Raw genomic sequence first — 15,034 nt, forward strand, 5'->3', positions numbered from 1 at the left:
GGGGGTGAGGGAAGAGATTGGACAATAATCGTGCACCTATGGATGAGGACAGTGGGTGGGGAGTAAGGGCGGAGGGTGGGGTGGGAACTGGGTGGAGGGGAGTTATGGTGGGAAAAAAGAGGAACCAATGTAATAATCTGAACAATAAAGATTTAATTTAAAAAAAAGAAATAACAAACACTTTTATTATAAAAAGAGAAATTTCTTATGATTCACCATATTAAGATTCATTTAAAAAGAAAAAAAATTAGGCCACAGAAAGGTAACTTTAAAAGATAAGAAAAATGAAATAGTCCTCAAAATCTAGTTTGAAAACACTAAAATCATCTACATATATACGCCTTTGAGACTTGCACATTTTTCATACCCCTCCTCTTCACACTCTTAGCCATATGACCTCCTATATGATCCAAATATGCCCTTAACAAAATCACCTACATGAACAAATATCCAGGCACAAGCAGCCGCAGAACAAAGATACACTCAGTACATAAAGTATACATAAGATGCTGTGGAACACAATGCCTACGATATGCACCAAAATATGGAACTGTAGCTCAAAGTATTATGTCACGACCTCCCCCGTGGCCCCCATCTGAACAGGTCTCAGACTGTACTGAAGATGCCAGGTCTGGACTGGACTCCGTTCCTGTGCCACTGTATAGCTCCTTCTCTGTGCCACTCAAACAAGCCACGTAGCCATTTCTTCCCCATAGGCCTTTCATCTGATTCCAGTCTCTGTCCCACCCAGACAGCATGGTCAAGCAGAAGACCTCAAGATGAGTATATGTAGCCCTAGCCGGTTTGGCCCAGTAGCAAGAGCGTCGGACTGCGGACTGAAGGGTCCCAGTTTGATCCCAGTCAAGGGCACATACCTCGGTTGTAGGCTCGAGGGTGAGTGCAGGAGGCAACCAATCGATGTTTCTCTCACATAGATATTTCTGTCTTTCCCTCTCTCTTCCACTCTAAAAATCAATGAAAAAATACCCTTGGATGAGGATTAAAAAAAAAATGGTGCTGAAAAACAGACAGATAAGTAATAAAATAATTTAAAATCTCTGACTCCCTGACCTTGGGTGCTGGCGCCATTTAAAAAAAAGAAAAAAAAACCAACGGAAAAATATCCTTGAGTAAGGATTAAAAAAAAAGTGAGTATATGTGTATGTAAGAGTCTGAAAATAATGTAATAGAATGAGTAAGAAACAAAGCAAAGAGATTGCTCATGAAAAAAATAAAGTTTAAGACAGAAAATATTGGTAGAAAACAGAAACATCAAACTTGTGTTTCAGAGGAAACTAACTGGACTTTAATCACAGTATTTCTTCATCACTACACAAGGAAGGCAATCAGATGAGTCGTCCTTTCTAAAAAAGAAATATATGAACAACACGGGATAGATGCGAAGACACGAACACTCCATAACAACCTGTTTTTAACTTATTTACTTACCATGGTCCACGAGCCAGGCCATACATAAAGAATTCAGCTTTTCATCAAAGAATTCCACACCCTATGGGTACAGACGATTCCATTAATACACATCTAACAAAGTTTAGAAATCAAGATAATCTATTTATTGCACCAAAATAAACTAAAAGCTAAAAACCACTCGTTTCCAAATAAGCTGAATTCATGAACCAGCCAGAAAACAATTACCATGGAATTTGATTTACAAACTGTAAATCTATTTTATTGGATAGAAATAATAAACAAAGTGAGATGGCCCAGGCCCTGCTAAGTGGGAGAGAATCGGATGGTCAGGAGCCAGATGTGATACTGCAAAGGATAGAAAGAATGCAGTATGGACAGTCTGCCAAGCATTATCTAGATTATTTGTAAAAAGGAATTACCCAGTAAAATATGTCAATAGCATATTTTTTCTTTATTTTCTAATTAAAAAATTTTTCAATTACAGTTTACGTTCATTCGATATAAACTTGTATTAATTTTAGGTGTACAGCGTAGTGGTTAGACAATCATATGCTTTACAAAGTGTTCCCCTGGTATTTCCAGTACCCACTAGCACCATACACAGTCATTACAATATTACTGACTGTATTTCCTTTGCTGTACTTTATATCCTCATGACTATTTTTGAAACTATCAATCTGTACTTCTCTGTCAATAATATTAATAAGTCTCAAAAAATTTCCCTTTTTGGTTAAGATTATAATAAATCATTAAGGATGAAGAAACTGATATCAAGAAATACAGATATTTCCACTTAAATAGAATATTTCTAAGATGATGGGAGGAAGCAGAGGGAGAATAAAGCAGGCGCAACACTGCAGGTGACCCAGTAGGGTCACAGGTAGAACCATCCTGGCTCTTTCAGTTTAGCTCTTCCTGTCAACATTTGGCCACTCGAGCACAAGAGGGGACAAGCTCCTAGAGCTGATTTACACAGACCTGTCACTGTGGGAATTCTGTACCATGCAGGAGAATGCTGTGACACAGTGCTCTCCTAGAGTCTCCCTTTTGGGATCTACATGTTTCTTTGGATCTAAGAAGTTCCTGAACAGCGATTATATATTTCAAATAAAGTACTCTGAAAATAGTGATTTAATAACATAAAATGCTTTATAATAATAGATCATGAATAGGTGTTAGCATATACTTAAATCACCATGTCAGCTCTCAAAGATTTCTTTTTCATTTCAAGTTATGGATTTTTCTTTAAAAATTTTAAATTTAATTTAGAGAGCAGAAGGGGAAGAGAGATGAGGAGGAAAGGCGGGAGAGAGATGGGGAGGCAGGGAAGGAAGGAGAGAGGGCGGCGGGGAGGGAAAGAGAGAGAGAAAAACATCATTCTGCTGTTCCACATATCTGTGTGTTCACTGGTTGACTCTTGTGTGTGCCCTGACTGGGGATCAAACCCACAATCTTGACATACCAGGACAAGGCTCCAAGCAACTGAACTACTTGGCCAAGGCTCTTAAATCTTAACTTTTATTTCTTGATTTTTGTGGTTTAACTTTACATTTATTCAGCATGGTCCATAAGCCAGGCCATATGTAATCTCTTGAAAGAATTTTATAAATTGACTACCTGATACAGATAAAAAAATAAAAATAAAATATATACGAACAAGAAATTGAAGTTGCATTAACAAAATGTTCATGACCAATGTGTATCAGCCCTGCCCAAAAGGTATGAGTCAGCCAAAGTCAGCATCTACTTGCTTCTATACTCCTCTGTGGAGCTGCCAACCTTTGCTGACCTCCCAGATCTACGAGGAATAGAGGTTTAAAAAAAATAGTACTAAAATTCTCCTTCTCTTCTGCACAGTTGTTTCAGCCTTTAGCCAACCAGTTAGCCACTGCTGCTTTCCATTCTGGAGAAAGTGACCCATGACAGTCACCAGTGAAGAACAAAGGATGACTCTCAGTGCTTGGGAGTGATGGGGAAAAAAGTGACAAGATGACTTCGCCTGACCCTTTTAGCTGTAGAGTGATATTTTTTACATCCATTTTGAAGAGTGGGACACTTCAAATTTTATAAAACATGTGATGCCACAGATAACCACAAGATGCATTTAAATATACCAAAATTAGCAATACAAATTCAGTGGTCCAAGAAAGTAAAAAACTAGATCCCATATGCTATGATCTGAAAGGAATGGAAGTGGGGTGAGAGAGGGGAAAGAAGCTGCAGTAATGTTAGCTATAAACTGACATATTTTGAGCTTTCTCAAAAAATATTCAGGTATTCACTATCTAACACTTGACAAATGCTAAGTGCCTGATTAATGCCAGGCACTATAGTAAGCACTGGCAATCAAACACTAAACACAGTCCTTACCCTAAAAAAGATCACCTGTCTATCTTCCCAACTAGTTCCCCCGCCCCCCAGGGATATTAAATAGCAATTTTTATTATTTAAAAATTTTGTTTTCATTTGGTTAGGGAAACATATTTAATGTAACTCCTCTAAAAATTAGGGCACATGATAGGCCTTGAGTTTTTTTTCCCCCAACTAATATTTGACAGCCACACTGCACTGCAATAAATGCTACCAACAGGGTAATGGTATATCACACTTAGAACTATCTAGGGCAGTGGTTCTCAACCTTCCTAATGCTGCGACCCTTTAATACAGTTCCTCATGTTGAGGTGACCCCCAACCATAAAATTATTTTCGTTGCTACTTCATAACTGTAATTTTGCTACTGTTATGAATCATAATGTAAATATCTGATATGCAGGATGTATTTTCAGGGGTCGCAACCCACAGGTTGAGAACCGCTGATCGAGGGCATCTATGAAAACAGAAAGGAAAGGATGTGGCCATAAAACCCAGCACTGAAAATTTAATTAACATAACAGAGTAAAAATAACCATGAAACTCAAAAAGTAATAGGTAAAAAAAAAAAGTAATAGATAATCTGATAATGTGGACTCTGGCCAAAATACTAGCATTAAAAACTTCAATACTCCTTTTCTAATCAGATTCCTCAACTCCCTTTTAACCAGAAAGCAAAAAAAGTAGCCAAAAAAAAGCAGAAGCTAGGGACATTTTGCTCAGTATATAGGCAAGCAGGGAAGCTGCTCTGAGCAAAAATCAAAGTTAACTTATCTTAAAACAATACTCCCTTTTCCTCTCAGTTAAATATTCCTTATGTCACAGACACATTAAATTACACAAAATCTGTTACATTCCAAGAAACATTGTTTTTATGGCTTTGCTTTTAGATGGTGGTGAGGTAAAAAGTGTCTCTATAATATAATTCCTTTTTGTTAGAAGTTAATGCACTAATGAAAATAAAAGCCATCTACAAGCAACTAGGACCTACCATACTTAGATGTGTCTAAATGAACAAAATCATACAAATTATTGGGGCCTCCTACTTGGCACAATAAATCTGCTCAACTATTTGATGCTATCCTTCACTTCATGGAGCACGCACACTCACCAGCTGGCCTGCCAGCAGTGGCATATACTCAATGATGGCCAGCCGGACCCTCCACTTGGCATCTTCAGCCAGCTCCACTATGGCAGGAAGAAGAGACTGAGAGAGCTGACGGATTCCAATCACTTCATTTACACAATCCAAATTGGAGATGATATTCAAACGAACTTCAGGACACTGCAAGTACACAAGCCCCAAAAGAACACATATAAAAATCAAGTTTTCTGCCCAATATTTTCCTATTGTCATGATGAGGTAAAAACTGCTAACTAAAGTTTAAAATAAGAAATTATTGACTCAGGTAAAAAAGTAGTCTTGGAAGAAATAGTACTGGGTACACAAATAACTCAAAGCACATAACTGTAACTGTTCTTAACCATAACTCTCAATAAAAAGTCTATATGATGGCCTTAGCTGGTTTGGCTCAGTGGCTAGAGTGTCGGCCTACAGACTGAAGGGTCCCAGGTTCGATTCCAGTCAAGGGCACATGCCCAGGTTGCGGGCTCGATCCCCAGTAGGGGGTGTACAGGAGGCAGCCAATCAATGATTATTGCTCATCATTGATGGTTTCTATCTCTCTTCCCCTCTCCCTTCCTCTCTGAAATCAATTAAATATATATATATATGAAAAAAATTCTATAGGATGGTAAAGAGCATAGGCTCTGGAATCAAATTATATGCATTCAAATCCCAGATCTGCCAAGACCTTGGGTGAACTATTTTATCTCTCTGTGCCTCAGCTTCATCTGTAAAATGGGGATAAGACCTACCTCTAAGATTGCTGTGAGGATTACAGGTAATAATACGTGCCAAAGCATTTATGATCATGCCTGGCATATAGTTTTACTCAATAAATGTTAGCTATCAGTATAAAGTTGATATTATATTTAAATAAAAGATACTTTTTAAACAAAGATCTATTAAGTTTGAAGAGAAGAAACCAGAGCCTCTCAGCAGGAATCAGACAAAGAGAATGAGGAGACATTTTTAAGTCTATATCTATGGCTCCTAGTGCCCATTTTCTGGGGAACTTGCAACCCATATTCAAACACAAGGACTGTCACTAGTTTAAAATAAGTTACTTTTTAAAATCACATTATCCCTGTTTTGGGTTCTATTTTAGTGAAACCTCAAACCAAACCAAACCAAATCACTGTCTATCAAGCAATAGAATTTATAGCCAGACTCACCTCATCCTTTAACTGAGCTAAAAAAAGAGGTAGAAGATGTTCAATGGTATTCTCTTTGCCCAAAATGGTAGACAATCCCATAATTACAGAAGCTAGAGCCGATTTGACATGTTGATTTGTATCAGATACTAATTCCTAAAAAAAAAAAAAAAAAATTAAAAGCCTTTCTTTTTTGCAAGACAACAGAAACTTCCATACTATTTCCCAAGGAATTTAAAAAGACAGCACTATTTCAATAGATTCGTTGATAATGTTTCCTCAGATCAACTGTCAGATAACACAAACCTTTGTGCCAACGAGCATTTTTCAGTTATAACGCACTACTAATAAGTGATAAATAATGTCACACATTAACACACCTATCCCATTCATCCCTTGTCCTCCTTTAAACTCAAAAGAGCTTTAAGGCAAACAAAAAAGAGGCAAAGTTTGCCTTCACATAAGGCAGAGGTAAAGCTAAAAGTAAACTAAAGTTAGGTTTACCTTTATATAGGGCAGCACTTGATTCATAATTATGGTCTCTCTACCTTCAATGGGCAAGTTCTCACAAAGTTCTAAAAGAGATAAATAGAAAAAAAATAATGCTTACATAGAACCATTTACAAGGAGCCAAATGAAGAAATTTAACCAGTTATATCAAGTTTCAAGTTAACTCAAATCATATGTTAAGCAAAAAATCTCTAAGAAGTGACCCTTGTTCTAAATACACTTTTTTGTCAATCTAGATGGCACTGTGTATCACACTAATCCAACGTGAAAAGGCATTAAAAAAAAATAGAAACAAGGTAAAATGGCTGTTTGGTTTTAACTTACATGATAATGTAACATTTCTATACAATAAAATCATCTCTATTTATTTGAAAACATATTCTAGAACAAAAATCATAAAAATTCACTGACATAAAAAAAATGCACCAAAATAAACAAGCCATCCTGCAACATAAACTGAACTCCTTAACCTTTCACTTTGTGGGCAGCAGCCGCTCGGACTTCAGCTTCACAGTCTTTAAGTAGGTTCTGAAAGGCGGGGATGAGGTCATTTTGGGTGATTTTGGGACCCACAGCTTTCTGGAGCTATAAAATAATATGTACAGGTTTAAATGCAAACTAACAAAATAATTAATATGAAAACACAAAACAGCACAACTTCAGGTATACATTTTTGCCACAAACACTTCTGATTCATAAGAATTCAGAGACTTTTGGTACCACAGCAAACTTGTGGGTTTCTTGTTTCTATTTTTCTTTAGTACTTAAAGAAAATACCAGTGCAATAATTTTACCTCTGAAAATTTGTCAGCTACCATATAGCGAACTCGCCAAGATTTATCTTCTGCAGCTTGTCGAAGTGTAGGCATCACCAAAAACTCAAGGTCATCCTGAGACAGTAACTGGGCAATACTGACACAAGCTTCCACAGCTAGGAGGCGCACTGAATCCTAAAGGAATAAAATTTATTTCTTTTAGACAATATTTACTGACAGTCAAAGTATATGGTGTGGGGGTGTGCTCTGAGTGTCATTTCAAAAAAAAACAGAAGCAAACCAACAATACCAGCGGTTGCCAACCGGTGGTCCGTGGACCACTGGTGGTCTGTGAGGTCCGAAAGGTTGGCGACTGCTGAACTACACTACATGCAGCTTCATGTGTCTGTGCCTGGAAATAGCTGTTCTCTGGCTGGAATAGTATGTCAAAGCCACAAAGGCAGAAACTTATTCTGTGAATGAACAGCAAAATAATTACATTGCTAGTGCAGAGTTGTTTTTTAAATTAAGTAAAAATGTAAAGTGAGGCCAAAACCGGTTTGGCTCGGTGGATAGAGCGTTGGCCTGCGGACTGAGGGTCGCAGGTTTGATTCCGGTCAAGGGCATGTACCTGGGTTGCGGGCACATCCCCAGTAGGGGATGTGCAGGAGGCAGCTGATCGATGTTTCTCTCTCATCGATGTTTCTAACTCTCTATCTCTCTCCCTTCCTCTCTGTAAAAAATCAATAAAATATATTTAAAAAAAAAATGTAAAGTGAAAAAAAAAAGAATATTTTAATGATATCTTCAAAGCCTCACTCTAATAAAAAAGCTGAGAGAAATAATGAAAACTAATGCTTATATAAGTTTATAACAGATCAGGACAGAGAAAGAGAATAATAAGTAAGGGAATCATTGGGGAGCTGTTAGCAAAATACAGGTACCCCCGCTTCTCAAAAGTTCATTCTGCAACTTTGCTTTTATGAAAAACCTAGATTAATACATGTTTCCCTACCTGAAAGAAGTCTGAGAAGGATTTTTGCTTTTACAAAAAAAGGTGAAAAGCGAAACCAGCATTCAGCATTTGTTTTACAGGAGCCATTACAGACGCAGCGCACCTCAAGCAGTGGCCCCACAGAGCTCCTTCTCAGGAGCTACACCCAGCATCTTAGCATCAAGATGCCACCACCTTGAACTGTCTGTGCACCTGGGTTTTATTTTTATTTAATTTGTGCACTATTAGCAAGATGTATCCCTAAGGTAACTGCTTCTTTGCTTTATGCCACTTTGGCTTACAAAAGGTTTCACAGGAACGCGCTCTGCTTTCAGATAGGGCAGCCTGTACTCAGTTTAAAGTGGCAGTAATAGGAATTGAGGTATAAGATGATGACTTGGAAAGAAACACATAGAAAAACAAAAGAGTAATTTAAAAAGTTGGATTTCAATGTTGAGAACCAAGGACAAGATAACTTTGAGGTAGCCAAGTCTGGGAAAACGCAAAATGAAAAAATTAGAAAGATAAGGAATGACTGAACTGAGCTTTCCAAATGTAAAGTGCCAAGTGTCAATGTGACACCTATATGTCCTTTGAGCAAGTGGAAATATACAACTAGACAAACCAATGAGAAATTAGGAACTGACACCACAGATTTGGGAATCATAAGTATATAAGTAGAAACTGAAAATAAGTAAACATAAGTGCCCAGGAGAAACAGGACAAAGTCCTTTATATAACTACATATTTTATATATACACATATATCATACATATATGTGTACATATGTACACACATATACATGAAAGATAAGAGTGATTCCAACTTTCCAAAATATTACAAATTTTTAAAATTTCAGATCAACAAAAACTTACTATGTGCCCAAGACACTCCTCTACCCAAATGAACAGGCTAAAAAGGCAGAACTAGGTCTTGGTAGCAGCTATAGATATTTTTGGATTCCCAAAATGATGCTAAATCAAGGGACTGCTACCATCTACGAAAAAATATACCAATAAATACTTGTTAAATTAATCAATTACTTCTCTTCCAGAACTGATTTTCTCCCCAAACCTGCTCCTCCCAGAATTTTCTCCACCTCAGCAATGACACCACCACCCACCCAGTTGCTCAATCCAAAAATCAAGATCTTCTTGATGCCTCTTCCCCTCACCCAACCCAATCATAGTTCTACTAACTCTACCTCCAGATTCTCGCCATCTTCACTATACCTCCCTAGTTCACCACTGTGTATTGACTGGAGTATAGACAAGCCTCCTAACTGGTCTTCCTGTTTCTATTCTCATTTCCCCCCGCCCCCCCCCCCACACACAGAACTGTAAAGTAAACCTTACAATTTAGTTTCCACCCAGAAGCCTCAATTACATCAAGTCAAAACCCTGCTTAAAATCTTGGTGTATTCTCATTGCACCTAGAAAAGAAAACCCAAACTCTACATATCCTGGCCTAAAGACCCTCTGTGACCAGGCCCCCGCTTATCTTCTCCAACCTCATCTTTTACCAGAGTCCCTTTCACCCACTAGGTTCCAACTGTAGGACCACTATCCACAAGTGTCCTCCCCCTTCCTGGAGCTGACACTCTAGGAAAGGTCATGGCTGGCATTTTTCTTTCTTGTCTCAGTTTATGTCACCTCTTCACAGTCCTTCTCTGACTAGCCAGTTTAGAGAAATGTCCTATAATCACTTCCAATTGTATCACCCTACTCTATATTTGCATCATAGCATTTATCCCTGATATTTTGCTTATTTATCTCTTTATCACCTATTTTCCTTCAGAGCTGAGTAGTTACAACAGACTGTCTGGCCCACAAAGCCTAAATTACCGGGGTGGGCATGGGCAAATATAGAAAAACACATGCAGGTTATTATTACAATAGCTTCAATAACTCAAAAGAATGTCACACTGCCACGGTATATCTACTTTCGCTCATCCCTGTATTTACTACCTTGTCCTTTACAGAAAAAGTTTGCAACCCCACCCCCCACCACAAGATTCAACTACCATTTTGCAGGAAATATAGAGGACAAAGAAAATGTTAAATTATAATATAGAAAATGTAATCACCAAAATCCCAAATGAGGATTCTAAATCTGTGCTGTCCAATGTGGTAACCACTATCCACACCTGAAAAGTGCCTAGTGATAATGATAATTATTTTGGGTATATTGGGTTAAATATATCATTACAATTATTTTCACCTGTTTTTTACTTTTTAAAATGTGGCTACCAAAAAGCTTAAAATAGGTAGTTTACATTACAGATCTGTTGGACAATGTTTTAAACTATAATGTTTGAGTCATGAAAGTGCAAAGAGAAGGAAGTAGTTAACTATCATAAAAGTCAAGATAAAGTGTTAGTCTTAAGGGGGTGGGCAGTGACAAGTGGGGAGTGAGGGAGGTGTTGTGTTTGGGAGGCCAGAGAGGGCTTCTGGGGTAGTGGCTGTCAAAATTCTGTTGTTTCATAGATGACAGCTACAAGATGACATTACCTTATAATAATTCATTTAAGATGTATACTTTGTACTGATTTTTTTAATGTTATTTTAATAATTTTTAAAAATTCTTTGGAAGTAAATTTTATCATCTTTAAATTTAGAATCTAAAAATAAGACTCATCAGCATGTGCCTGGTGCTCTTGGTCCTGTCCACATTAAGTGATTCTAGGGCAGATACCAGGCAAATTAAAAACCCCAAAGGACTCACTCTAGTCCACAAACTCTGGTGTCTGATCCTCTGAAGTACCACACAGAGAGGCAGTACAGCCTCACTGTGAACGCCGTGAAGTGCTTAGATTCCAATCCCAGCTCCACTACTACTAATGAGGCAACCTTGAGCAAGTTACTTCAATTTCTGTGCCTCTGTTTCCTAAAATGTAAAATGGGTTATCTACCCCATGGGGCTGTTGTGAAAAAATGAATTAATTTATATAAACAACTTTAAAGAGGCCAAGGAAGATGAAGTACTGCATTTAGGTGCTTCCTGTTTTTATTATTATTGCTATTTCTACACTAAAGAAATCTAGATCCTTGGATTTAAAATTGCTATTATGTGAGATCATCCTATACACACACACAGAGATGCAAAGGGCCAAATGGCTTTCCTAACATATACTGTGCTTGTTTATCTGAAAGTCAAAAATTCCAGGAATCCTTACCCTCCCATATGACAAGCCAGCCTTCAATGCACAAAGGTATGTTACCCCTTAATGCAACTTTGATCGTCCTAATTATGGATCCCATTTCCTCTGACTTCCCCCTTTTATAACAACTGCCAATGTAAGAGAAAATCATGGTCTGATTAAGAAAGAAACATAAAGACAATGAAATGAGTCATATTAAACTTTATCAAGGCCAGAATTAAGTATTAATTTTGCAAAAAGAATCCTAACATGAGAACCAAACTCCCCAAAGAAATACTTAAAATATTAGAGGAGAGGAGCATATATGTGTAACGTAAATACTGAGTTAACTTACCTGTTCATCTGTAGCTAGATTAGTAAACAATGGAACAATTTCACTTTTCACACTATCTAATTCTAAAACTTTTGCAAATTCGCCCAATTTGGAAGCAGCAGCACGTCGTACCATTGGTGTATCATCTGAGCACAAGGAACGGAAGTGCCTGGAGCAAATAAAATAATGAAGGTACTTCCTGTCAAATATCATTGATTAAATACTCCCTCACACCCAACAACACAAACACAGCAAGGCATTTTTAGAGGTTTTCTCTTACAAACACTGTGATTAGGCTTCTACTCATGGAAGAAACAAAGACAAAACACTGGTATATTCAACTGGACAATAAAAAGTGATGTCATCAATCTTATTATCCTGATATCAGCCACTCACTGGTAAGTGGGTACTGTGTAAATCGTCCCAATAACCCCAAATAACTAAAAAAATACCATATCTTACTGTCTAATTTCTGCTTTGACAGCATTTGAAGCCCTGGGATAGCAAACGCTGAATAAACCACACGCAGATGTGCGAGACGTGAACCAATCCCCACTCGCTAGGCGTTTCACCAGAGGTACAAAATGAGCTTCCAGAGCAACAGGCGTGTGCTCCTGGGAGATCTGCCTCAGGGACTCCACAGCCTTGTCTCGAACCACAGTCTCTTCCACCGTTGCCAGACTTTCCAAAGGAGGCTGAATAGACCAAAGAGGAAAACCAGAGAAAAAAACTTACTGAATCAGGTTAGATGCAGATTATCACCTTTTAAAGTGACTGAAGGGAGGTGGTACATGTAACCAGAATGTTAGCTACATCACACCAAATGGCTACTTTCAGTTCACACAGCGATAACATATGGTGTGTCCAACTTGAAGACACGACTTCTGTAGGACAGCCAAGATCTCATGTCCCAGATGGCAATTCCCAGATGGTGTCTACAAATGACACAGTGGAGGGGACTTGACACAATATTAATATTATTGTGAGCTGAATCACTAGGTTTAAAAGATACATAGCCAAATTCAGACAGGTTCATGCATATTTATTCAAAAGTAGTGCAAAAACATGACCAACACTGGGCACCATAATATGATGACATCTCATCAGGCCATGAGTATTATTCTACCATTCCTGGAGATGTAAGCAACCCATGTCCACTACCTCCACACAACTTATCCAACCTATAGAAGGCTGAGTACAAAATCACTTTTTTCAGAATACATACAGAATCTTTCCATTAGCCAGATATGTAGCAGTAGTTTCTAACAATTAAGTAGAGTATAGAGATGGTAGTAATCCTTGCCTGCAGCTAAGAAACAGAAAAGATCAAAGGGGTTGCTCTGGTGTGAGATCCATAAGTGACACCGTCCAGTGAAAAGTGAAAGCAGCTGGTTCCTTAAACTTCATCCTTTTGGGTTTGTATTTGGTCAGGTACATTCAGCATATGCCATGAGCTGAATTTGGTCATTTCTATAAAAACCATATTTAGAACTGACCAAAAGAGTAAAACAATTACGCCCAGCTGGAGTGGCTCTGTGGTTGAGGGTCAACCCATGAACTAAGAGGTCACCGGTTCAATTCCTGGTCAGGGCACATGCCCGGGTTGCGGGCTTGATACCCAGTAGGGGGCGTGCAGGAGGCAGCAGATTGATGTTTCTATCTCTACATCCCTCTCCCTTCCCCTCTCTCTAAAATCAATAAAAATTTTGTAAAGAGTGAAACAATTATAGTAAGTCAAAGGAAAGAAGCATGTCTACTTAATAATCCATTTCAAAAATTGTTTGAAACACTAAGGCAGAAAGTACTCAGCTTTTGCCTGGCCAGTGTGGCTCAGTGGTTGAGCATCAACCTACGGACCAAGAGATTAAAGTTTGATTCCTGGTCAGGACACATGCCCAGGTGTGGGCTCGATCTACAGTGGGGGCGCTGAAGGAGGCAGCCAATCAATGATTCTCTCTCATCATTGATGTTCCTATCTCTCCCCTTCTCCCTTCTTCTGAGAAGTCAATAAAAATATATATTAAAAACAAAAGTTTTGCCCTAGCCGGTTTGGTTCAGTGGATAGAGCATCCACCTGTGGACTGAAGGGGCCCAGGTTTGATTCCAGTCAAGGGCACATGCCTGGGTTGCGGGCTTGGTCCAACGTGCAGGAGGCAGCCAATGATTCCCTCTCATCATTGATGTTTCTATCTCTCTTCCTCTTCCTTCCTCTCTGAAATCAATAAAAAAATATTTTTAAAAAAACACCAAAAATTTCCTTAAAAAAGGAAAAAGAAAAGAAAGTACTCAACTTTCATAAGAGGATTTTGGGAACCCTTTGAAAAGATAACTGCTTTCTTACTTGCAAAGGTTTCTCATGATCTGGCCATGCAATATCTCTCTATATAAAACCCTAATATGCAAATAGACCGAACAGCGAAACAACTGAACAACCGGTCACTATGACGTGCGCTGACCACCAGGGGGTGTGCGCGGAACATGGCGGGCATCAGCAGCAGGTGGCAGAGCACAGAACATGGCAGGCGTAGGCCGAAGCAGGATAGTGGAGCAGGTGAGCAGGGGCGCCAGACCAAGGCAGGGTGCCGGTAGCTGTCATCGGGGCGAGCCTCTGGTGAATACTGAAAATTCTTTGCTCCTGCATGCTACGGTCCCGCCTGACGCTTGCGCCTGCTGCCTGCTCATACCCATTGCCAGTGCCAGAGCCGCCGCTCGCACCCGCTGCCAGCCCTGATCGCCCCACCACTCACACCTGCTGATGGTACCGGCCCCACTCGCACCCGCTGCTGGCGCTGGCCCCGATCGCTCCATGCAGTAGCGCATGGGAGCAGCGGTGGCAGGAGAGGGGCTGCCAGCAGACAGGGGACCGGGGGCTGCTGCGGGAGGGGCCGGGTAGGGGCACAGAGGATAGGCCAAGACCCACCCCTGTGCCAACCGCAGCCTCATGGCCACAGTTATTTTCAAGGGAATTCGTGCACTGGGCCCCTAGTCATAGTATAATCTCTATCACTACTACAGGATAAGGCCAAGTTCCTGAAAATTGCATATGCGTTGTCTCTTGATTTAAACTCCAAGATCTTTCAATAAAGGATTATTATTATACTAGAGGCCCGGTGCACAAAAATTTGTGCACTCGGAGGGGAGAGGGGGTCCCTCAGCCTGGCCTGTGCCCTCTCGCAGTCTGGGACCCCTCGGGAGATAACGACCTGCTGGCTTAGGCCTGCTCC

General features: G+C 39.4%; 1 protein-coding gene across 1 annotated transcript in view; it reads right to left on the bottom strand.

Annotated features, from left to right (window-relative positions):
• Positions 1 to 15,034, bottom strand: part of PPP2R1B (protein phosphatase 2, regulatory subunit A, beta) — a 31,887-nt gene that overhangs the window by 7,735 nt on the left and 9,118 nt on the right. The window contains exons 3-10 of the mRNA XM_014540107.1: positions 12,273 to 12,505; positions 11,832 to 11,979; positions 7,383 to 7,538; positions 7,059 to 7,173; positions 6,583 to 6,653; positions 6,100 to 6,234; positions 4,913 to 5,086; positions 1,450 to 1,510 (exon numbers count right to left, since the gene is read on the bottom strand). Of these exons, the coding sequence (XP_014395593.1) occupies positions 1,450 to 1,510; positions 4,913 to 5,086; positions 6,100 to 6,234; positions 6,583 to 6,653; positions 7,059 to 7,173; positions 7,383 to 7,538; positions 11,832 to 11,979; positions 12,273 to 12,505 (1,093 nt within the window). The remainder of the gene's footprint in view (positions 1 to 1,449; positions 1,511 to 4,912; positions 5,087 to 6,099; positions 6,235 to 6,582; positions 6,654 to 7,058; positions 7,174 to 7,382; positions 7,539 to 11,831; positions 11,980 to 12,272; positions 12,506 to 15,034) is intronic.

The sequence above is a fragment of the Myotis brandtii genome, unplaced genomic scaffold, assembly GCF_000412655.1.
Source record: "Myotis brandtii unplaced genomic scaffold, ASM41265v1 scaffold105, whole genome shotgun sequence".
In the NCBI taxonomy this organism is placed as follows: Eukaryota; Metazoa; Chordata; class Mammalia; order Chiroptera; family Vespertilionidae; genus Myotis; species Myotis brandtii.